This window comes from Rhinoderma darwinii, chromosome 7 (genome assembly GCF_050947455.1).
Source record: "Rhinoderma darwinii isolate aRhiDar2 chromosome 7, aRhiDar2.hap1, whole genome shotgun sequence".
Classification (NCBI taxonomy): Eukaryota; Metazoa; Chordata; class Amphibia; order Anura; family Rhinodermatidae; genus Rhinoderma; species Rhinoderma darwinii.
Window position 1 is genome coordinate 140,216,927 of NC_134693.1, and position 26,472 is coordinate 140,243,398.

A 26,472-nucleotide genomic window follows, 5' to 3' on the forward strand; every position below is an offset into this window, starting at 1 on the left:
GCAATAGAGTAACACGGCAGGAACGGACATTATTGCGTCTACAACAAGTACTCAGGGGTGGGGGAATTAGGGGGCGCCCTGATAAGAGTCCATGTCCCAGTAGAAGGCGACCTCCTTACAATTCACTGATCGCCCATTATTATTTATAACCTCAGATTGTCACCAGTCCCTGTCCCCAGAAGCTCACAATCTAAGGGACTGTTCACATCAGCGTTGGTTTCCGTGTCCGTCAAGGGGTTCTGTTGGCCCTTTCCAGAGAAACCCCTCAACGGAAAGGCAAACGGAAGCCATCATTTCCCTTTGCATTACCATTGATTTCAATGGTAATGCTTCCGTTGCTTACGGTTTCTGTTTGTCACCGTTGTGTAAGGTTTCCGTTTTGTTTTTTTACGGAATCAAAAGCGCGGTCGACTAACTAAATAAACCTAGACGGGCTGGGAGTGATTAATAAGGGGGTGGTCTCTGGTATCTGGCACCTCGCTGACTGCAGAACATTCCACATTTGCTGGAGGGTGCGTGGGGGAGGGTGCATAGAGCGAACAAGACAATAGAGGTCCCACAGATGCTCAATTGGGTTCAAGTCTGGAGAATTAGGGGGCCGGGGGAGTACTTGGAGGTCTTGGTCGGGCTCTTCCTGTCGGACATTTCTAGCCATGTGACACGTTGCATTTTCTTGCTGGAAGATTCCATCTGCCCCAGGGAAGACAATCAGCATGCATGGGGGGGGGGGGGGACGGGACAGGGGGACGACGTTATCTGCAATGTTGGATTCATACCCAAATCAGTTCAGAGCCATCCACATGGATGGGTGGCCCAGAGAACGCCATGAATAATTCCCCAGACCATAACACTGCCGCCACCGGCTCGTGTTCTTCCAGCAATGGCTGCCGGGTGTTTGTTCTCTGATGTTTCTCGTCTGACGCGCCAACCTCCATCCGTTCCATGAAGCAGAAAACGTGACTCATCGGAGAGGACGACCCTTTACCAATCACCGGTGGCCCAAATCTGATACTACCATCTAAATTGAAGCTTTTTTTTCCGCTGCACTTTTGTTGCATAGGAGCAGTGACCGTCCGTCGGCTCCGGAGCCCCATACGCAGTCGGGATCGCTGAACTGTTGTATTAGACACACATCTGGTCACCCCCTGGTTGATTTTCATGGTGAGCTGCTCCATGTAGCGTGTCGTTCGGCCCTCGCGCACCTTCGTAGCCGGCGTTCACCTCTCACATCAATGGCACGCGGTGCTCCGCAGTTTCCACGTCCATTATTCCCAATGGTGTCATTTGTCCACTCACGATACACGGTCACCACAGCAGCACGAGAACAGTTCACAAACTGCGCTGTGTGAGAAATACCAACACCGTGGCCCGAAAGCCAATAATCAGCCCTTATTACAACTCTGATAAATCGCCCCTTTTACCCATGACAACAACGAGTGATATGTGATCAGACAGCCGAGCGCACCCCTTATATACCCACAAAGCCCACGACACATCACTGCCTTCATGAGCTACGCGCTGCCGACGTCGAAAGTAGGAGGTGCTCATAATAATGGGACTCCGCTGTGTAGTTTATATATATATAATTTGCTCCAATTCATGAAATAAACTGTGATAATAAATATGGAAGATTCTTTTATGATTTCAGACTCAGTTGTCTCTGCAAGCTCTTATGTAACGCAGGATATCAGGACTGTGCATCCGGCTCATGGCATTTCACAAGAAGAAACCGGAACGTTACAATGTAACAGACACACTGGGTGCTGAGGAGTCAGGAGCGTTACAATGTAACAGACACACTGGGTGCTGAGGATACAGGAGCGTTACAATGTAACAGACACACTGGGTGCTGAGGATACAGCAGCGTTACAATGTAACAGACACACTGGTTGCTGAGGAGTCAGGAGCGTTACAATGTAACAGACTCACAGGGTGCTGAGGAAACAGGAGCGTTACAATGTAACAGACACACTGGGTGCTGAGGAGTCAGGAGCATTACAATGTAACAGACACACTGGGTGCTGAGGATACAGGAGCGTTACAATGTAACAGACACACTGGGTGCTGAGGATACAGCAGCGTTACAATGTAACAGACACACTGGGTGCTGAGGAGACCGGAACGTTACAATGTAACAGACACACTGGGTGCTGAGGAGACCGGAACGTTACAATGTAACAGACACACTGGTTGCTGAGGAGTCAGGAGCATTACAATGTAACAGACTCACTGGGTTCTGAGGAGTCAGGAGCGTTACAATGTAACAGATTCACAGGGTGCTGAGGAAACAGGAGCGTTACAATGTAACAGACACACTGGGTGCTGAGGAGTCAGGAGCGTTACAATGTAACAGACACACTGGATCCTGTATCTAAGCCTATGATGTGTGATACCATCTGCTGGATGCTGTCTCTAATCTTATCATGTGTGATACTGTTTGCTGAGCTGCCGTAGCTCGGCTGCAACCAGAATAACCTGAAAAAGCAAACCCCCTAAACTTTCTAGTGCTCACATGTGGCGAGCGCCATCTTGCCCTCCAGACCCCCTTCCTATCCTCACCACATCCTACAACCTTCAAATATTTTTGTGGACCACAAGTCCCTCCTTTATAGTTCCTCGCAAGCACCTACGACCGCTTGTCACTCGTAATGAAACAAAACGTGACTAATTATTGCGGCTCTAATCACGGTTTTAACCCTTTTTGATGCAGCATAGTGGTATCCTAAAGGGGTTACATAGTTACATAGTTACATAGTTACATAGTTAGTACGGCTGAAAAAAGACACATGTCCATCAAGTTCAACCAAGGGAAGGGAAAAGGGAAGGAAAAATTTCTACACATAGGAGCTAATATTTTTTTGTTCTAGGAAATTATCTAACCCTTTTTTAAAGCCATCTACTGTCCCTGCTGTGACCAGCTCCTGCGGTGTCTCCTGTCCCTGCTGTGACCAGCTCCTGCGGTAGACTATTCCATAGATTCACAGTTCTCACTGTAAAGAAGCATTGTCGCCTCTGCAGCGTGAACCTTTTTTTCTCCAGACGGAGGGAGTGCCCCCTTGTTTTTTGAGGGGGTTTTACAAGGAACAGGATTTGACCATATTTTTTGTATGTGCCATTAATATATTTATATAAGTTAATCATGTCCCCCCTTAGTCGTCTTTTTTCAAGGCTAAATAGGTTTAATTCTTTCAATCTTTCCTCATAACTTAAATTCTCCATGCCCCTAATTAGCTTCGTTGCTCTTCTTTGTATTTTTTCCAACTCCAGGGCATCCTTTCTATGAACTGGAGCCCAGAACTGAACTGCATATTCTAGATGAGGCCTCACTAATGCTTTGTAAAGTGGCAATATTACATCCCTGTCCCGCGAGTCCATGCCTCTTCACACGACAATATCCTGCTGGCCTTTGAAGCAGCTGATTGACACTGCATGCTGTTATTGAGTTTATGATTTACAAGTACACCCAGATCCTTCTCAACAAGTGAATCCGCCAGTGTAGCTCCCCCTAGGACATATGATGCATGCAGGTTGTTGGTACCCAGATGCATAACTTTACATTTATCTACATTAAACTTCATCTGCCAAGTGGACGCCCAAACACTTAGTTTGTTTAAATCTGCCTGTAATTCATGAACATCTTCCATAGTCTGAACTATATTGCATAGCTTGGTGTCATCTGCAAAAATAGAAATAGTGCTATTAATCCCATCCTCTATATCATTAATAAATAAGTTGAATAGTAGGGGTCCCAGCACTGAACCCTGGGGTACACCACTTATAACCGGTGACCATTCAGAGAAGGAATCATTGACCACAACCCTCTGGATACGGTCCTTGAGCCAATTCTCAATCCAATTACAAACTATATTTTCTAAACCTATAGTCCGTAATTTACCCATTAGGCGTCTATGGGGGACAGTGTCAAATGCCTTTGCAAAGTCCAAAAACACTAAATCCACAGCGGCCCCTCTGTCTAGACTTCTGCTCACCTCTTCATAAAAACAGATTAGGTTAGTTTGACAACTTCTGTCCTTAGTAAAACCGTGCTGGCTGTCACTTATAATGCTATTTATTGTCACATAATCCTGTATATAGTCCCTCAATAGCCCCTCAAACATTTTCCCCACGATGGATGTTAAGCTTACTGGTCTATAATTACCCGGGGAAGACCTAGAGCCCTTTTTGAAAATAGGCACCACATTTGCCCTGCGCCAGTCCCTTGGCACTATACCAGTCACTAGAGATTCTCTGAATATTATGAAAAGGGGGACAGAAATAACTGGACTAAGCTCTTTAAGAACTCTAGGGTGTAACCCATCTGGTCCCGGGGCCTTGTGCACATTTATTTTATTTAATTTAGCTTGGACCATCTCTACATTCATCCAATTCAGTATATCAACTGATATATTAACAGCACTGGCACCGGCTACATCAGCTGCTCCTTCTTCAGTTGTATATACAGAGCTAAAGAACCCATTTAGTAACTCTGCCTTCTCTTGATCCCCTGTGATCAACTCCCCATTACCATTATCTAGGGGTCCCACATGTTCAGACCTGGGCTTTTTTGAATTTATATGCTTGAAGAATTTTTTGGGATTTTTTTTACTATCCTTGGCCACCTGCCTTTCATTTTGTATTTTTGCTAATTTTATTACATTTTTACAGATTTTATTAAGCTCCTTATATTTTACAAAGGCTACAGCTGTACCCTCAGATTTGTATTTTTTAAATGCCCTTTTTTTGTCATGTATTGCCCCTTTCACAGAATGTGTAAGCCATGTGGGGTTTAATTTGAGTCGTTTATACTTGTTACCTGTAGGAATAAATTTTGCACTATAATAACTCAAAGTAGATTTGAAAATCTCCCATTTATCATTTGTTCCATTATTTGACATTAGTTCTTCCCAGTCCATATCCTGAATTGCAGCCTCATCCTGGGGAAATTGGCTTTCTTAAAATTAAATGTTTTTGCCCTCCCAGCCTGTGTTTGTTTTTTACAGTATAGGTAAAATGTAACTATATTGTGATCACTGTTACCGAGGTTTTCCCGAACATTGACATTCCCAACAAGATCTGCATTATTAGAAATGACCAGATCCAACAGAGCTTCACCTCTAGTCGGGTCTTCCACAAACTGGCCCATAAAATTTTCCTGCAACAGGTTGAGGAAATGTCTCCCCTTTGCAGTTGAAGCCGAACCATGACACCAATTAATATCCCGGAAATTAAAATCTCCCATTATCACTACAGAACCCGCCTGTGCAGCCCGCTCCATCTGTTTATATATCTGACCTTCCATCTCCTCAGTTATATTGGGGGGTCTATAGATTACACCAAAAGTAATTTTTTCAGTGATTACCTCCCTTTCTAGTTCCACCCACAAGGTTTCAACCTCCTCACAGTCTTCACCCACTATTGTCTCTTTCACACTCGCCTTCATATCACTTCTCACATACAGACATACACCACCACCTTTCCTATTTGTCCTGTCTTTCCGAAAAAGTGTAAAACCCTGTAGATTTACAGCCCAGTCATGTGAAGAGTCCAGCCATGTTTCAGCAACACCAACTATATCTATATTTTCTTCCAGTATCAAGGCCTCCAGCTCCCCCATTTTGCTTGCTAGACTTCTGGCATTTGTGAACATACACTTTAACTTGCCTGTAAGTTTTTCACTTTTATTATCAGAAATGTGATTTGACATTAATCGGGCCTTTTTATTTACACTGATGTTTTGTAACGAAAGGATCTCCTTATCCTGTTGTCTAGTCCTCTCCCCACATTCTGTTTCTCCCCCCACCAATATAGTCTGACCCCTCTCTAACCTGGCTACCCCTTTTTTTTCTACATTGACCTCCCTCCTCAGCCCTAGTTTAAATACTCCGCCACCCCAGCTAGAATTCTCTCCCCCAGCACAGCGGACCCCCTTCCATTTAGGTGCAAATCATCTGCAGAATACAGTTTGTACCCCAATGAAAAGTCAGCCCAGTGCTCTAGGAACCCAAATCCTTCTCCTCTACACCAAGACTTCAGCCATGCATTTAACTCCCTGAGCTCCCGCTGTCTTTCCTGTGATGCGCATGGCACAGGCAGTATTCCTGAGAATACAACCTTGGAGGTCCTTCCCTTCAGCTTGTAGCCTAGTTCTTTAAAATTATTCTTAAGGCTCCTCCACCTACCATTTATTCTGTCGTTGGTACCGACATGGACCACGACAGCTGGATCATCACCAGCCCCTCCCAGCAATTTGTCCACCCGTTCCACCACATGCCGAACCCTGGCACCAGGGAGACAGCAAACCATTCGGTTGAGGTGGTCTTGGCGACAAATTATTCTATCCGTCTTCCTGATTATAGAATCCCCTACGACTATCAATTGTCTTGGCTTACCTGCATTACCATCCCGCCGACTACTAGCTGGGCTGTTCTCCCGGCTGTTAGGGAGATCAGTATCCACTAGGGCTGCCATTTCTGAGACTGACACCCCCGCATCATCACCCAACTTGGCAATTTTGCCTGGAATGTCAGAAACCGGATCGGCCTTCCTTGTCTTTGACCCCTTTCTACTGCCCCTAACTACATTAACCCAGCTACTTACCCTCCTCCAGAAACAGCGCCACTCTTGTCCATGGGCTATGTCCGGTATTGCAGAATACCAATTGCCAGACAACCCTTTAATAATGAGGTTTCCATGTTTTATCCATTTACAAATTTACTTTCATAGCGCTTACAAAGTCTTAAAAGTTTTTCCACTAAAATATAATGTTTAGCAGTAGTATGTGGGTCCTGTACGGCAGTAGTATGTGGGTCCTGTACGGCAGTAGTATGTGGGTGCTGTACGGCAGTAGTATGTGGGTGCTGTATGGCAGTAGTATGTGGGTGCTGTATGGCAGTAGTATGTGGGTGCTGTACGGCAGTAGCATGTGGGTGCTGTACGGCAGTAGTATGTGGGTGCTGTACGGCAGTAGCATGTGGGTGGTGTATGGCAGTAGTATGTGGGTGCTGTATGACTGTAGCATGTGGGGGTGCTGTATGGCAGTAGTATGTGGGTGCTGTACGGCAGTAGTATGTGGGTGCTGTACGGCAGTAGCATGTGGGTGCTGTACGGCAGTAGTATGTGAGTGCTGTATGGCAGTAGTATGTGGGTCCTGTACGGCAGTAGCATGTGGGTGCTGTACGGCAGTAGTATTTGGGTGCTGTATGGCAGTACTATGTGGGTGCTGTATGGCAGTAGTATGTGGGTGCTGTATGGCAGTAGTATGTGGGTGCTGTACGGCAGTAGCATGTGGGTGCTGTACGGCAGTAGTATGTGGGTGCTGTACGGCAGTAGCATGTGGGTGGTGTATGGCAGTAGTATGTGGGTGCTGTATGACTGTAGCATGTGGGGGTGCTGTATGGCAGTAGTATGTGGGTGCTGTATGGCAGTAGTATGTGGGTGCTGTATGGCAGTAGTATGTGGGTGCTGTACGGCAGTAGCATGTGGGTGCTGTACGGCAGTAGTATGTGGGTGCTGTACGGCAGTAGCATGTGGGTGGTGTATGGCAGTAGTATGTGGGTGCTGTATGACTGTAGCATGTGGGGGTGCTGTATGGCAGTAGTATGTGGGTGCTGTACGGCAGTAGTATGTGGGTGCTGTACGGCAGTAGCATGTGGGTGCTGTACGGCAGTAGTATGTGAGTGCTGTATGGCAGTAGTATGTGGGTGCTGTATGGCAGTAGTATGTGGGTGCTGTACGGCAGTAGTATTTGGGTGCTGTATGGCAGTACTATGTGGGTGCTGTACGGCAGTAGTATGTGGGTCCTGTACGGCAGTAGCATGTGGGTGCTGTACGGCAGTAGTATTTGGGTGCTGTATGGCAGTACTATGTGGGTGCTGTACGGCAGTAGCATGTGGGTGCTGTACGGCAGTAGTATGTGAGTGCTGTATGGCAGTAGTATGTGGGTCCTGTACGGCAGTAGCATGTGGGTGCTGTACGGCAGTAGTACGTGGGTGCTGTATGACAGTAGTATGTGGGTGCTGTATGGCAGTAGCATGTGGGTGGTGTATGGCAGTAGTATGTGGGTGCTGTATGACTGTAGCATGTGGGGGTGCTGTATGGCAGTAGTATGTGGGTGCTGTACGGCAGTAGCATGTGGGTGCTGTACGGCAGTAGCATGTGAGTGCTGTACGGCAGTAGCATGTGGGTGCTGTACGGCAGTAGTATGTGGGTGCTGTACGGCAGTAGTATGTGGGTGCTGTACGGCAGTAGTATGTGAGTGCTGTACGGCAGTAGTATGTGGGTGCTGTACGGCAGTAGTATGTGGGTGCTGTACGGCAGTAGTATGTGGGTGCTGTATGGCAGTAGTATGTGGGTGCTGTACGGCAGTAGTATGTGGGTGCTGTACGGCAGTAGTATGTGGGTGCTGTATGGCAGTAGTATGTGGGGGCTGTACGGCAGTATTATGTGGGTGCTGTATAACAGTAGTATGTGGGTGCTGTATAACAGTAGTATGTGGGTGCTGTACGGCAGTAGTATGTGGGTGCTGTACGGCAGTAGTATGTGGGTGCTGTACGGCAGTAGTATGTGGGTGCTGTACGGCAGTAGTATGTGGGTGCTGTACGGCAGTAGTATGTGGGTGCTGTATGGCAGTAGTATGTGGGGGCTGTACGGCAGTATTATGTGGGTGCTGTATAACAGTAGTATGTGGGTGCTGTATAACAGTAGTATGTGGGTGCTGTATAACAGTAGTATGTAGGTGCTGTATGGCAGTAGTATGTGGGTGCTGTATGGCAGTAGTACGTGGGTGCTGTATGGCAGTAGTATGTGGGTGCTGTATGGCAGTAGCATGTGGGTGGTGTATGGCAGTAGTATGTGGGTGGTGTATGGCAGTAGTATGTGGGTGCTGTATGACTGTAGCATGTGGGGGTGCTGTATGGCAGTAGTATGTGGGTGCTGTACGGCAGTAGTATGTGGGTGCTGTATGGCAGTAGTATTTGGGTGCTGTATGGCAGTACTATGTGGGTGCTGTATGGCAGTAGCATGTGGGTGCTGTACGGCAGTAGTATGTGGGTGCTGTATGGCAGTAGTATTTGGGTGCTGTATGGCAGTAGCATGTGGGTGCTGTACGACAGTAGCATGTGGGTGCTGTATGGCAGTAGCATGTGGGTGCTGTATGGTGATGTTACATATTCAGAATGTAGTAGTATTATGTCTGCACTGTATGGCAGACATAATACTGGCATCTCCAGAGGAGGAGATGCGGGCCAGCGCTCACTGATTCATGGCTGTGGCCGTCAAGGGGTGAGTAATCCCGATAGTCCGCTGCCAATGGCACTGCTATTTTGCACTATATGTGGTTACTTATGTGCTATATAACATGTATTCGCAGTATAGCAATATTGTGTCTACACTATGTGCTGTTATTTGGCACTGTATGTGATTTTATTTATGTACTATATAACTCATGTATATCAGTATTATGTCTGCACTGTATGGCACTGTTATTTGGCACTGTATCTGGTATAATATATTCACACTGTAGTAGTATTATGTCTGCCCTGTATGTGGTGTTATTTGGCACTGTATCTGGTGTTACATATTCACACTGTAGTAGTATTATGTCTGCCCTGTATGGCACCGTTATTTGGCACTGTATCTGGTGTTACATATTCACACTGTAGTATTATGTCTGCCCTGTATGGCACCGTTATTTGGCACTGTATCTGGTATAATATATTCACACTGTAGTAGTATTATGTCTGCCCTGTATGGCACCGTTATTTGGCACTGTATCTGGTATAATATATTCACACTGTAGTAGTATTATGTCTGCCCTGTATGGCACCGTTATTTGGCACTGTATCTGGTATAATATATTCACACTGTAGTAGTATTATGTCTGCACTGTATGGCACTGTTATTTGGCACTGTATCTGGTGTTACATATTCACACTGTAGTAGTATTATGTCTGCACTGTATGGCACCGTTATTTGGCACTGTATCTGGTATAATATATTCACACTGTAGTAGTATTATGTCTGCACTGTATGGCACCGTTATTTGGCACTGTATCTGGTATAATATATTCACACTGTAGTATTATGTCTGCACTGTATGGCACCGTTATTTGGCACTGTATCTGGTATAATATATTCACACTGTAGTATTATGTCTGCACTGTATGGCACCGTTATTTGGCACTGTATCTGGTATAATATATTCACACTGTAGTATTATGTCTGCACTGTATGGCACTGTTATTTGGCACTGTATCTGGTGTTACATATTCACACTGTAGTAGTATTATGTCTGCACTGTATGGCACCGTTATTTGGCACTGTATCTGGTATAATATATTCACACTGTAGTAGTATTATGTCTGCACTGTATGGCACCGTTATTTGGCACTGTATCTGGTATAATATATTCACACTGTAGTATTATGTCTGCACTGTATGGCACCGTTATTTGGCACTGTATCTGGTATAATATATTCACACTGTAGTATTATGTCTGCACTGTATGGCACTGTTATTTGGCACTGTATCTGGTGTCACATATTCACACTGTAGTATTATGTTTGCACTGTTTGGCTCTGTTGTTTGTCACTATGTGGAGGTATTAGTGAAATAATTGACACACATTATGACGCTAACATGTGGGCAGTATTATTCCATTTTTTTACTTTCCATGTCCCTCCTCCCAAACACACATGTTGTTCACCTTCTCCAGCATCCTCCAGCTACGTCTGACATCCTAATCTAATCTCCTAATTCCGTATCGGATTACTAGAAAACATATGGATTTTATAGTCCCCTAACCAGACTGTAATCACTGCCGGGTGTGGTGTCCCTGTGACTGCATCATATTATCTGCTCTTCTTTCTTGGGTCACATCCTCTGCCGTCACACAAGGAGTTAACAGGGTGTGTCTCAGTTGGAGAGAAGTGCAGGATCGGGGATCGCCTGGATTTCTCTGTAACCTGCTGTAAGATTATTTTATAATGTATCTTCTGTGATGTTTCCATGTTGGATTGTTTTTTGTGTATTTACAGAATTGTTATGATAATTGTGACATAAATCCTTATGGCTGGATCCCACCGTCACAGGGCTGGACTTCTCTATCGCAACCTTCTGGATTTTATCACGGGGTCCGTGGTACTTGGTGGGTGCTGCATGGGAATTCTATAGGTGCTATCTGTGTGCTATGGGGTGCCTTCTATGGGTATTTTATGTGCTGTGCTTGTGGGCACTTTATTGCTGCTCTCTGTCCAGGGCTGGTTTCAGGGTGTGGCCGACAGGGTCATCTCACAGGACACCTTTTCTTTTGGAGCCCCCTAATAACCGAAGCCTGAGACTGGAGCATGTAAACCTCCCCTGGCCCGGACCACCAGGGCCTTTACGATCAACTCCTTCGCTATTCAGGCGTTACATGGCGGTATTATTTGGACACTGAAAGGCAGTGGGGCGAGGGACGTTCTATACCAGCGTTATGTGGATATTGTATAGCAGTATTATTTGGGCACTGTATAAGACAATTATTTGGTACAGTATGGCAGTATTATATGGGCTATTATTTGGCACAGTATGGCAGTATTATATGGGCTATTATTTGGCACAGTATGGCAGTATTATATGGGCTATTATTTGGCACAGTATGGCAGTATTATATGGGCTATTATTTGGCACAGTATGGCAGTATTATATGGGCTATTATTTGGCACAGTATGGCAGTATTATATGGGCTATTATTTGGCACAGTATGGCAGTATTATATGGGGTATTTGGCACAGTATGGCAGTATTATATGGGCTATTATTTGGCACAGTATGGCAGTATTATATGGGGTATTTGGCACAGTATGACAGTATTATATGGGCTATTATTTGGTACAGTATGGCAGTATTATATGGGCTATTATTTGGCACAGTATGGCAGTATTATATGGGCTATTATTTGGCACAGTATGGCAGTATTATATGGGCTATTATTTGGTACAGTATGGCAGTATTATATGGGCTATTATTTGGCACAGTATGGCAGTATTATATGGGCTATTATTTGGCACAGTATGGCAGTATTATATGGGCTATTATTTGGCACAGTATGGCAGTATAATATGGGGTATTATTTGGCACAGTATGGCAGTATAATATGGGCTATTTGGCACAGTATGGCAGTATTATATGGGCTATTATTTGGCACAGTATGGCAGTATTATATGGGCTATTTGGCACAGTATGGCAGTATTATATGGGCTATTATTTGGCACAGTATGGCAGTATTATATGGGCTATTATTTGGCACAGTATGGCAGTATTATATGGGCTATTATTTGGCACAGTATGGCAGTATTATATGGGCTATTATTTGGCACAGTATGGCAGTATTATATGGGCTATTATTTGGCACAGTATGGCAGTATTATATGGGCTATTATTTGGCACAGTATGGCAGTATTATATGGGCTATTATTTGGCACAGTATGGCAGTATTATATGGGGTATTTGGCACAGTATGGCAGTATTATATGGGCTATTATTTGGCACAGTATGGCAGTATTATATGGGGTATTTGGCACAGTATGACAGTATTATATGGGCTATTATTTGGTACAGTATGGCAGTATTATATGGGCTATTATTTGGCACAGTATGGCAGTATTATATGGGCTATTATTTGGCACAGTATGGCAGTATTATATGGGCTATTATTTGGTACAGTATGGCAGTATTATATGGGCTATTATTTGGCACAGTATGGCAGTATTATATGGGCTATTATTTGGCACAGTATGGCAGTATTATATGGGCTATTATTTGGCACAGTATGGCAGTATAATATGGGGTATTATTTGGCACAGTATGGCAGTATAATATGGGGTATTATTTGGCACAGTATGGCAGTATTATATGGGCTATTTGGCACAGTATGGCAGTATTATATGGGCTATTTGGCACAGTATGGCAGTATTATATGGGCTATTATTTGGCACAGTATGGGAGTATTATATGGGCTATTTGGCACAGTATGGCAGTATTATATGGGCTATTATTTGGCACAGTATGGCAGTATTATATGGGCTATTATTTGGCACAGTATGGCAGTATTATATGGGCTATTATTTGGCACAGTATGGCAGTATTATATGGGCTATTATTTGGCACAGTATGGCAGTATTATATGGGGTATTATTTGGCACAGTATGGCAGTATTATATGGGCTATTATTTGGCACAGTATGGCAGTATTATATGGGCTATTATTTGGCACAGTATGGCAGTATTATATGGGCTATTATTTGGCACAGTATGGCAGTATTATATGGGCTATTATTTGGCACAGTATGGCAGTATTATATGGGCTATTATTTGGCACAGTATGGCAGTATTATATGGGCTATTATTTGGCACAGTATGGCAGTATTATATGGGCTATTATTTGGCACAGTATGGCAGTATTATATGGGCTATTATTTGGCACAGTATGGCAGTATAATATGGGGCATTATTTGGCACAGTATGGCCGTATTATATGGGGTATTATTTGGCACAGTATGGCAGTATTATATGGGCTATTATTTGGCACAGTATGGCAGTATTATATGGGCTATTATTTGGCACAGTATGGCAGTATTATATAGAGCATTATTTGGCACAGTATGGCAGTATAATATGGGGTATTATTTGGCACAGTATGGCAGTATAATATGGGGTATTATTTGGCACAGTATGGCAGTATTATATAGAGCATTATTTGGTACAGTATGGCAGTATAATATGGGGTATTATTTGGCACAGTATGGCAGTATTATGTGGGCTATTATTTGGCGCAGTATTATATGGGGTATTATTTCGCACAATATGGCAGTATTATATGGGCACTATATAGGAGTATTATGCAGGTAAAATATGGAGTTATTCAGGAAAAACTGCTAGTTAAGAAGATCAAGTATTTCCGTGTTTTATGTGCATTTTGAAATTGAGACTGTCTAAAAATGGTGAGTGGCGGACACTTCTTTAGACCAGGGTCACACACCATGGCAAAAATTTAAATCTCTGGGAAAACCCACAGGGCGTCCGCAATAGATTGGGCGTGATACAAATTTTTAACCCTGTGAGAGAATGCGGTTTGACTAACATTGGTCTGTACTTTGTCCGTGTCCTCTGTTTGGAGGATTGGGTCAGACCAGCCCTGGACCATTATCAGAATTGCGCTATTTTGCAGATTCGATTCCTCGTTTCCTCTACAATCGGTGCGGGCTCTGAGCGCAAAACAAACCTCGATACGTGGAACAGGAGACAAGGATTGTGCAATTGTGGGAGAATTTTTCAGTTTTATAATTTCCGTATATAATCTATAGACCGCTGAGAATGACATCTCGTATTTTTTGTATTTGTTTCCACAATGGGATTGAATTGTTGCAAAGAAGCCAATCCGGATAGTACATAGTGCGGATCCCACCCCCCATCCCCCAGCCTGGACCCACCTCACATTCCAGCACTGAGAAAAGCAGCCAGAGAACTTCTCGCCCCACAGGCAAGGGACCTCTCAGGGAAGTCTCTGCCCATTACTGAAGGTTTCCGAGGTCTGTCTGGTCGCCACTTTCCAGGTACTGTTTATAAAGATGTAGCAGAGCTCAGGGTGATATCATGAATCATGATGTAGTATCTGTAGTTTTACATGGGACTGCAGGCAACAACCGCATGATCTAAATTCAGTGCTTTAGCACTGTGCACAAAAACATTTCAGTGACAAATTCAGCTCTGCTACATCTATTTCTGGTAATACAATTACCCTGTTATTTATAGTCGTGTCTTTATTTTATTTCTTGAGTTGTAAGACTTTAGTTTTGGTGGTTTCTCTGCGTCTTTTACATCAAGACCTGCTGGGACTTGTAGTGCTGCACTAGTGGGCGAGGTCCCCGGCACCTTACACCTCCACATTATCTGGCTATCTTGCAGGGTGTTGTTTAGTAGATGTGGGGGTGGGAGGCTGACCTTGTGCGCATGCGTGGAGGATCACTTTTTGAATGCTCTGCAGAATGTTCTGACTGAAATGTTCTGCGCCACTTCCCCTTGTACATGGAATATGGTCCATGGCGGGGGCACGGCAGCTGTCACACAGGCGTGGGAAACATTGGGCCGGTGCAGGGGTGTAGCTATAGGGGGTACAGAGCTAGCAGCCTCACCCCAACCCCTCTGCCACATAGGAAGACACCAGTATTATAAATGGCGCATGGTAGATTTGAAATACGGTTACAGGTTTTGCATTGGGGCCCAGGAGCTTTAAGTTATAGTACACCCTTGTGCCAGCGGCAGATATAGGCTATTTGGCATGGAATACCGCTTCTTTTTAAAGGGGCCTCACCCTACACTGAACAGCTAATAATAGTGCTGGAGTGTTAGGGTATGTGCACACGATAACTGCAATTACGTCTGAAAATACGGAGCTGTTTTCAAGGGAAAACAGCCCCTGAATTTCAGACATTGTTTGGAGCTGTTTTCATTGGAGTCTATGAGAAAACGGCTCCAAAAACGTCCAAAGAAGTGTATGTATGTAAATGCCCCGCGCGTAATGTATGTATGTAAGTGCCCCGCGCGTAATGTATGTATGTAAGTGCCCCGCGCGTAATGTATGTATGTAAGTGCCCCGCGCGTAATGTATGTATGTAAGTGCCCCGCGCGTAATGTATGTATGTAAGTGCCCCGCGCGTAATGTATGTATGTAAGTGCCCCGCGCGTAATGTATGTATGTAAGTGCCCCGCGCGCAATGTATGTATGTAAGTGCCCCGCGCGCAACGTATGGATGTATGTAAGTGCCCCGCGCGCAACGTATGGATGTATGTAAGTGCCCCGCGCGCAACGTATGGATGTATGTAAGTGCCCCGCGCGCAACGTATGGATGTATGTAAGTGCCCCGCGCGCAACGTATGGATGTATGTAAGTGCCCCGCGCGCAACGTATGGATGTATGTAAGTGCCCCGCGCGCAACGTATGGATGTATGTAAGTGCCCCGCGCGCAACGTATGGATGTATGTAAGTGCCCCGCGCGCAACGTATGGATGTATGTAAGTGCCCCGCGCGCAACGTATGGATGTATGTAAGTGCCCCGCGCGCAACGTATGGATGTATGTAAGTGCCCCGCGCGCAACGTATGGATGTATGTAAGTGCCCCGCGCGCAACGTATGGATGTATGTAAGTGCCCCGCGCGCAACGTATGGATGTATGTAAGTGCCCCGCGCGCAACGTATGGATGTATGTAAGTGCCCCGCGCGCAACGTATGGATGTATGTAAGTGCCCCGCGCGCAACGTATGGATGTATGTAAGTGCCCCGCGCGCAACGTATGGATGTATGTAAGTGCCCCGCGCGCAACGTATGGATGTATGTAAGTGCCCCGCGCGCAACGTATGGATGTATGTAAGTGCCCCGCGCGCAACGTATGGATGTATGTAAGTGCCCCGCGCGCAACGTATGGATGTATGTAAGTGCCCCGCGCGCAACGTATGGATGTATGTAAGTGCCCCGCGCGCAACGTATGGATGTATGTAAGTGCCCCGCGCGCAACGTATGGATGTATGTAAGTGCCCCGCGCGCAACGTATGGATGTATGTAAGTGCCCCGCGCGCAACGTATGGATGTATGTAAGTGCCCCGCGCGCAACGTATGGATGTATGTAAGTGCCCCGCGCGCAACGTATGGATGTATGTAAGTGCCCCGCGCGCAACGTATGGATGTATGTAAGTGCCCCGCGCGCAACGTATGGATGTATGTAAGTGCCCCGCGCGCAACGTATGGATGTATGTAAGTGCCCCGCGCGCAACGTATGGATGTATGTAAGTGCCCCGCGCGCAACGTATGGATGTATGTAAGTGCCCCGCGCGCAACGTATGGATGTATGTAAGTGCCCCGCGCGCAACGTATGGATGTATGTAAGTGCCCCGCGCGCAACGTATGGATGTATGTAATGTATGTAAGTGCCCCGCGCGTAACGTATGTATGTATGTAAGTGCCCCGCGCGCAACGTATGGATGTATGTAATGTATGTAAGTGCCCCGCGCGTAACGTATGTATGTAAGTGCCCCGCGCGTAACGTATGTATGTATGTATGTAAGTACCCCGCGCGTAACGTATGTATGTAAGTGCCCCGCGCGTAACGTATGTATGTAAGTGCCCCGCGCGTAATGTATATAAGTGCCCCGCACTTCTTTGACGAGGCAGGGATTTTACAGCTGTCAAACGACGACGCATAAATGACAGGTCGTCGGCACAGAACGTCGGCACAGAACGTCGGCAAACCCATTCAAGTGAATGGGCAGATGTTTGCCGACGTATTGGAGCCCTATTTTCAGGCGTAAATCGAGGCATAATACGCCTCGTTTACGTCTGAAAATAGGTCGTGTGAACCCAGCCTTATAAGAGGAGTGGCTGATATCAGTCACACATGATGTAATGTCTCTGGAGGATATAATAGTACTGGAGTGTAATAAGAGGAGCGGCTGATATCAGTCACATATGATGTAATGTCTCTGGAGGATATAATAGTGCTGGAGTGATATAAGAGGAGCGGCTGATATCAGTCACACATGATGTAATGTCTCTGGAGGATATAATAGTACTGGAGTGTAATAAGAGGAGCGGCTGATATCAGTCACATATGATGTAATGTCTCTGGAGGATATAATAGTGCTGGAGTGATATAAGAGGAGCGGCTGATATCAGTCACACATATGATGTAATGTCTCTGGAGGATATAATAGTGCTGGAGTGTTATAAGAGGAGCGGCTGATATCAGTCACACATATGATGTAATGTCTCTGGAGGATATAATAGTACTGGAGTGATATAAGAGGAGCGGCTGATATCAGTCACATATATGATGTAATGTCTGGAGGATATAATAGTACTGGAGTGATATAAGAGGAGCGGCTGATATCAGTCACATAAGATGTAATGTCTCTGGAGGATATAATAGTACTGGAGTGATATAAGAGGAGCGGCTGATATCAGTCACACATATGATGTAATGTCTCTGGAGGATATAATAGTGCTGGAGTGATATAAGAGGAGCGGCTGATATCAGTCACATATGATGTAATGTCTCTGGAGGATATAATAGTACTGGAGTGATATAAGAGGAGCGGCTGATATCAGTCACACATATGATGTAATGTCTCTGGAGGATATAATAGTGCTGGAGTGATATAAGAGGAGCGGCTGATATAAGTCACATATGATGTAATGTCTCTGGAGGATATAATAGTACTGGAGTGATATAAGAGGAGCTGCTGATATCAGTCACATATGATGTAATGTCTCTGGAGGATATAATAGTACTGGAGTGATATAAGAGGAGCGGCTGATATCAGTCACATATGGTGTAATGTCTCTGGAGGATATAATAGTGCTGGAGTGTTATAAGAGGAGCGGCTGATATCAGTCACACATATGATGTAATGTTTCTGGAGGATATAATAGTACTGGAGAGATATAAGAGGAGCGGCTGATATCAGTCACATATGATGTAATGTCTCTGGAGGATATAATAGTACTGGAGTGTTATAAGAGGAGCGGCTGATATCAGTCACATATGATGTAATGTCTCTGGAGGATATAATAGTGCTGGAGTGATATAAGAGGAGCGGCTGATATCAGTCACACATGATGTAATGTCTCTGGAGGATATAATAGTACTGGAGTGTTATAAGAGGAGCGGCTGATATCAGTCACATATGATGTAATGTCTCTGGAGGATATAATAGTGCTGGAGTGATATAAGAGGAGCGGCTGATATCAGTCACATATGATGTAATGTCTCTGGAGGATATAATAGTGCTGGAGTGATATAAGAGGAGCGGCTGATATCAGTCACATATGATGTAATGTCTCTGGAGGATATAATAGTGCTGGAGTGTTATAAGAGGAGCGGCTGATATCAGTCACACGTATGATGTAATGTCTCTGGAGGATATAATAGTACTGGAGTGTTATAAGAGGAGCGGCTGATATCAGTCACACATATGATGTAATGTCTCTGGAGGATATAATAGTACTGGAGTGTTATAAGAGGAGCGGCTGATATCAGTCACACATATGATGTAATGTCTCTGGAGGATATAATAGTACTGGAGTGTTATAAGAGGAGCGGCTGATATCAGTCACACATATGATGTAATGTCTCTGGAGGATATAATAGTACTGGAGTGATATAAGAGGAGCGGCTGATATCAGTAACATATGATGTAATGTCTGGAGGATATAATAGTGCTGGAGTGTTATAAGAGGAGCGGCTGATATCAGTCACATATGATGTAATGTCTCTGGAGGATATAATAGTACTGGAGTGTTATAAGAGGAGCGGCTGATATCAGTCACACATATGATGTAATGTCTCTGGAGGATATAATAGTACTGGAGTGTTATAAGAGGAGCGGCTGATATCAGTCACACATATGATGTAATGTCTCTGGAGGATATAATAGTACTGGAGTGATATAAGAGGAGCGGCTGATATCAGTCACACATATGATGTAATGTCTCTGGAGGATATAATAGTACTGGAGTGTTATAAGAGGAGCGGCTGATATCAGTCACACATATGATGTAATGTCTCTGGAGGATATAATAGTACTGGAGTGATATAAGAGGAGCGGCTGATATCAGTCACACATATGATGTAATGTCTCTGGAGGATATAATAGTACTGGAGTGATATAAGAGGAGCGGCTGATATCAGTCACATATGATGTAATGTCTCTGGAGGATATAATAGTGCTGGAGTGTTATAAGAGGAGCGGCTGATATCAGTCACATATGATGTAATGTCTCTGGAGGATATAATAGTACTGGAGTGTTATAAGAGGAGCGGCTGATATCAGTCACATATGATGTAATGTCTCTGGTGGATATAATAGTGCTGGAGTGATATAAGAGGAGCGGCTGATATCAGTCACATATGATGTAATGTCTCTGGAGGATATAATAGTGCTGGAGTGATATAAGTGGAGCGGCTGATATCAGTCACATATGATGTAATGTCTCTGGAGGATATAATAGTAGTGGAGTGCTATAAGAGGAGCGGCTGATATCAGTCACATATATGATGTAATGTCTCTGGAGGATATAATAGTACTGGAGTGATATAAGAGGAGCGGCTGATATCAGTCACATATGATGTAATGTCTCTGGAGGATATAATAGTACTGGAGTGTTATAAGAGGAGCGGCTGATATCAGTCACACATATGATGTAATGTCTCTGGAGGATATAATAGTGCTGGAGTGATATAAGAGGAGCGGCTGATATCAGTCACATATGATGTAATGTCTCTGGAGGATATAATAGTACTGGAGTGTTATAAGTGGAGCGGCTGATATCAGTCACATATGATGTAATGTCTCTGGAGGATATAATAGTACTGGAGTGCTATAAGAGGAGCGGCTGATATCAGTCACATATGATGTAATGTCTCTGGAGGATATAATAGTACTGGAGTGCTATAAGAGGAGCGGCTGATATCAGTCACACATATGATGTAATGTCTCTGGAGGATATTATAGTGCTGGAGTGATATAAGAGGAGCTGCTGATATCAGTCACATATATGATGTAATGTCTGGAGGATATAATAGTACTGGAGTGATATAAGAGGAGCGGCTGATATCAGTCACATATGATGTAATGTCTCTGGAGGATATAATAGTACTGGAGTGATATAAGAGGAGCTGCTGATATCAGTCACATATATGATGTAATGTCTGGAGGATATAATAGTACTGGAGTGATATAAGAGGAGCGGCTGATATCAGTCACATATGATGTAATGTCTCTGGAGGATATAATAGTACTGGAGTGATATAAGAGGAGCGGCTGATATCAGTCACATATGATGTAATGTCTCTGGAGGATATAATAGTACTGGAGTGTTATAAGAGGAGCGGCTGATATCAGTCACACATATGATGTAATGTCTCTGGAGGATATAATAGTGCTGGAGTGATATAAGAGGAGCGGCTGATATCAGTCACATATGATGTAATGTCTCTGGAGGATATAATAGTACTGGAGTGTTATAAGAGGAGCCGCTGATATCAGTCACATATGATGTAATGTCTCTGGTGGATATAATAGTGCTGGAGTGATATAAGAGGAGCGGCTGATATCAGTCACATATGATGTAATGTCTCTGGAGGATATAATAGTGCTGGAGTGATATAAGTGGAGCGGCTGATATCAGTCACATATGATGTAATGTCTCTGGAGGATATAATAGTACTGGAGTGATATAAGAGGAGCGGCTGATATCAGTCACATATGATGTAATGTCTCTGGAGGATATAATAGTGCTGGAGTGATATAAGAGTGTGATGTAAATGTCTGGATACATGTGATATAATGTAGAGATAATTGGGGCAGGGAAGTGTTTGAACGTCCGATCAGTCATACCATTGGGGAACACTACAATCGACCTGCCCTCGGTCTGAAATGCCTGATAACAGGGAACAATAAACTAATCGCTAAAGTGAAGCGGCAGAAGTGCTTGTGTGAGCTCTCATCCGCTTAGTTTCTGTTCTGATTTTTCCAGAAATCAATGTATCGGGGAATGGACTCGAGAAAGTCTGAAATTGCGTAATATTTCCGAGCAGAAAGTCCCATGCGGTGCGTATCTGTCGTATTGCAGCATGTTCATTCCTGCTGTGGAAAGTGAATGAATTGCTGCGTTTTTCAGAGATGTCACCGTCTCCCAACATTGGAAAAAACGCAGGAAATGTTGCGGTTCTTTCGCAGCGGAATCTTGCTCGTTTCTGCGGAATCGCTGCAGCAAATTCCGTTACGTGTGGACAAACCCCTAGAAGTCCCTCCTGAGATAAGGAAATCCTGAAGTGCATGGAAATAGAGATGCAGAATGAAAATATCATCCACCATCCGTCCATCAATATGATGCCGAGCTGCGCAGGTACCAGGGACGGTGAACGTTGCGTTGATTCTCGTGTCCGCGAGAACAGCTGAGCCAAATGTGGTAGAGACGGAGACAGCGCTAATGGGACTGGAGTAATGTGACCAGCCCTCGTGTAAAGGTTATGTATTTATAGCCGGGCGCATAACCAGTCAGAAATTGTATAAGTGCTGGGGATGGGCAACACCTGTGCTTGCTGTCATTGACTTGTCCATATGTCCAGCAATTTGAGCAAACTGCTTTTTGTTTTATGGACTCCAAGAGAACTTGTCAACAGAACAGCGGGCATCGTATGGACGGCAGATCACCATTAATCTAGGGGGTGTCATGCTTGGAGTTGTAGTTCCACAACCGCTGGAGCACCACTAGTCGCATGCCACTGCCATTTATAGCCAATCTTCCCAGCTTGTTTGCATTTTGATCTCCTATGCAGATGTAGCAGAGTGGATTTTGTTTTCCCCACACATGCGTTAAATGTTCAATACCAGTTAATTCCCATTTTATAAAGTGACGGCATTTCACTAGGATAGGTCATCACTTTATGATCAGTGGGGGTCTGAGCTTTAGGACCCCCACCAATCCTGAGAAAACCTCGTCCTTTTCCCCACACAGTGCTACCCCAGCCACCCAACTGTGCAGGAAAAAATGGCACAGAGGACGCGGTGCTTCATTCTCAGAATCGGTGGGGGTCCCACTGATCATAAAGCGATGGCACAGATTAGCGATGTACCCCGACTTTATAAAATAAGACTACCTCTTTTAATACTGCAGGTTTACCTGCAGTCCTATGTAATGCCATACCTGATACACTGAGTTAATCACCAACAGTTGCGCAAAATGATGACACTCAGTCTGCTACATCTGTAGCTCTGACCAGGCGCATGTTATTTGGATCTATCAAATTTGCCTTGTGGCATCTCAACTCGCCTCTGACGCCTGCCATCAATTTCAACATGACCCAGCTTTTTGTCCGTTAATGTAACATCTGGCCGCACTAATAAATGCACCAAAAAAACACCATAAAAGCAAAACACTGTGTGTAAATCAGCCACCACTAGGGGGAGCTCCATGTATATGGATTCATACAGCTAGTATAGAACTGGATGGGAGCTGTATACATCTGCATGTAGTGAGCTCCCTCTAGTGGTGTCTGCAGGCAGCTGAATGTTATCATGTAACTCTATGTGAACTGTATATGTCTATGTGAACTGTATATATTTGTATGTAGTGAGCTCCCTCTAGTGGTGACTCGCAGGCAGCTAGAATGTTATCACGTCACACTATGGGAGCTGTATATATCTATATGTAGTGAGCTCCCCCTAGTGGTGGCTGCAGGCAGCAGAATGTTACCATGTCACTCTATGGGAACTGTATGTATTTGTATGTAGTGAGCTCCCCCTAGTGGTGGCTACAGGCAGCTAGAATGTTATCATGTAACTATATGGGAGCTGTATATATCTGTATGTAGTGAGCTCCCCCTAGTGGTGACTGCAGGCAGCAGAATGTTATCATGTCACTCTCTGGGAACTGTATATATCTGTATGTAGTGAGCTCCTCCTAGTGGTGGCTGCAGGCAGTAGAATGTTACCATGTCACTCTCTGGGAACTGTATATATATCTGTATGCAGTGAGCTCCTCCTAGTGGTGGCTGCAGGCAGTAGAATGTTACCATGTCACTCTATGGGAGCTGTATATATCTGTATGTAGTGAGCTCCCCCTAGTGGTGGCTGCAGGCAGTAGAATGTTACCATGTCACTCTATGGGAGCTGTATATATCTGTATGTAGTGAGCTCGGGGTAGTCACTATGACACACCAATGATAGCTGGGCCCCATAAATCTCAGTCTTGTCACATGTAGTTCTGGCCTCCTCATGATGGGCCGTCATCCTCCAGGGGGCATTCTCTGCTCCCCTGCAGCACCGGATACCTAGAAAGTGACTGTGTGAGATTGTATTTTCCGGTTTTACGTGTCCGTACACATTCGCCGAGCCCACGCTTGTTGTACAGTTTATTGCAAAGATGCTTTCTGTGGAAATCTGATATGAAATATGAAGTCCCTGGGGGAATCTTAATGGAGTCATAATAAGTGCAGGAAAGGCGCGGTGTGTAAATTCACCCCCTCCCCCGCCCTCCTCTATAGAGACTGTGCGTGGCCAAATTCTATTTGCTTCTAGAACAATGGATATAGAAGGATGGGGGGGGGGGGGGTGGATATAATGTTAAGTCTGCACTTGGCAAATAGAACATACTGGTTCCTGCAGTGCGGGCACGGCCCGAATTATTTTATTAGTTAATCCGCACCTGTATCCGGCCATAGGCGCACGTTCGATCAGAGCGACATAATAATAATATGTTAAACAATCTGTTCCCCCGGTGGCAGTGGATTATCGGGGGCCGCATTCTCTTGTCATTAGTGCAGCAGTCGTACAGTGAGACATTACAGCTGCTTTTCTAATACAGCCATGCGCCCCCTGGTGGCAGCAGATATTAATTAAAATTTTTATTTTACAATGTATTTCTTGTTATTTCCTATAGCAAAAATATACGTTTTCTGACCCAAATTACTTTGTTTTAAATCAACTAGAACCATGGAAGTGCCAAATTATGGACAGCCTGCTCCCCCTTTCCAGCCAGGATACCCCATGAACCCAGGTAACGTCTCGACACTTAATTGAAGGTTGCACGTTGGAGGTTTTGAGCATGGATCATGGGAATATAGAATAAGCAAATGGTCCCTATGATATGTTACACAATGATTGCGGTGTGGATAGATGAGAGAGAGATGCACAAGTCTTCACTACAGACGGTAGAAGAGGAGGCAGATGTAAGGAGTGAAGGTCCACAGACAGCGTATTCAGGGCGGATACACTGCGTCAAACTTCGCAGCCTATCCGCCCTGAACACTGCAGGGAATGCCATCCGAAATCCTGCACCACAACATGGTGCGTTTTTACTGGGGCATAAATTCCGCTGCGTGAATTATAGCACATACTTACCCCCTCCCTCCTCTGTCGTCCGCTCTGGCCTCCCGGGATGACGTTGCAGGCCATGTGACCTCTGCAGCCTGTGATTGGCTGCAGCGGTCACATAGGATGAAACGTCATCCCAGGAGTGGAGAAGAACCAGGGAACTATGGGTAAGTATAACTTTATTTAATTTTTTTCTTACCTGCGATTTTTTTTCCAGCGGAATCGCTGTGATTCTGCCGCAAATGTCGCAACACACACCCTGTTGAGTTCAATGGGAAAACCTGCAATGGAAGAGCAGCAATTCCGCAGCATTGATCATCAGGTCAATTTATGTGCCTTTTTTCCTCAGCTTTTTTCCGCAGTGTGGGGACGAGATTTGTTGAAATCTCGCCCACACTGCTGCTACTGTAATACGCTGCGGATTTTCCTCAATGATTTAGTTGCGGAAATTCCGCAGTGTTTATGCCTAGTGTGTTCGTACCCTTAAAGGGCTTTTATACATGACTGCCGGATCAGACTACACAAGGTTTGTTTGTAGTCTAACCATGGAGACACACAGATCCATATAGGAGCTGCATACACAAAGTAGGATATATTTAATCAAGACTATTTACAAAAGTATACACGCCCTTTAAGATGCAGTCACTACAGAGGTAGATTTATAAATTACTTGAGATATATAACCTGATACAATTATATTTTTGTTCTCATATTATTCCAGCAATGGCCCCTGGGCCCCCCTACCCGCCTGCTATGAACCCCGCAGTGGCTCCTGCATATTACCCCACAGTAAACACAAATGCCCTTGCCCCTCAGGTGGCGCCTTATCCCCAGTTTACTGGCATCCCTGGCTATGAAGGGATGGCTGGTAATGGCGACGGTGAGTAACATAACTTTATTTACTTGTTAGAGTATTTGCATTGCACGTGTCTGTACTGTATATAAGGCTCAATCATGAACATTTATGTAACTTTCTAAAACACTTTGTATGTTCCCATTCACTGACAGCAATTGGAGATCTTCAAAATGGTAAAGAATTGAAATGCAGAGATCAGACCTAATACTTCTCACAGCTGAGAGTTCGTGACAATTGTATCCACTCTGAGATAAAAACATTAGCAGCACACCTCTCTCTTCTGTCCTGATAGTTTGTTACAATGTTTCGGTGCAGGTGAAATGTATCAGTCCGGAGGCTGTTTAGCTCACAGGGGATTATCTAGTCTGGATACAATTCTAACAAACCCTCAGCTGTGAGAAGTATCCGGTATATACTGGTTTTCTGTGTGTTCCCAATAACTGAGAGCAAGCAGAGATCTTGAAAATAGTGAGGAATTTAACACGTAAATTATATTATTAGGCTGTTGACATCTGCTTCTGGTTATAATAGTAGCCATGATGCAGCTCTGTGTCTGTCGCACGACTGACACCAGCAGCGCTCAACGGACCCAAATGACTTACAATGGGGCCCGCCTGGTCCCACCAAGTTGTCGGTGGTTTTGAAGGGTAACAATTGTGCAGCGCTGTTTTCCCCATCAAACTTGACAAAATCTGCAACGAAGGCTCCAACA

At 44.6% G+C, this 26,472-nt stretch overlaps 1 protein-coding gene across 4 annotated transcripts in view; it reads left to right on the forward strand.

The window, feature by feature from the left end:
* The first annotated feature begins 10,773 nt into the window (after positions 1-10,773).
* The window catches only part of LOC142657412 (protein SSUH2 homolog), a 28,112-nt gene continuing 12,413 nt past the window's right edge, over positions 10,774-26,472 (forward strand). Inside the window, exons 1-4 of one of the 4 annotated variants that reach the window (XM_075832435.1) lie at positions 10,776-10,966; positions 14,407-14,589; positions 24,520-24,587; positions 25,626-25,784. In XM_075832435.1, coding sequence (XP_075688550.1) covers positions 24,524-24,587; positions 25,626-25,784 — 223 coding nt within the window. In that variant the 5' untranslated portion in view covers positions 10,776-10,966; positions 14,407-14,589; positions 24,520-24,523. Of the gene's footprint in view, positions 10,967-14,105; positions 14,590-24,519; positions 24,588-25,625; positions 25,785-26,472 lie in introns of those variants that run through there. The other 3 variants (XM_075832437.1, XM_075832434.1, XM_075832436.1) reach the window with 3 other exon arrangements.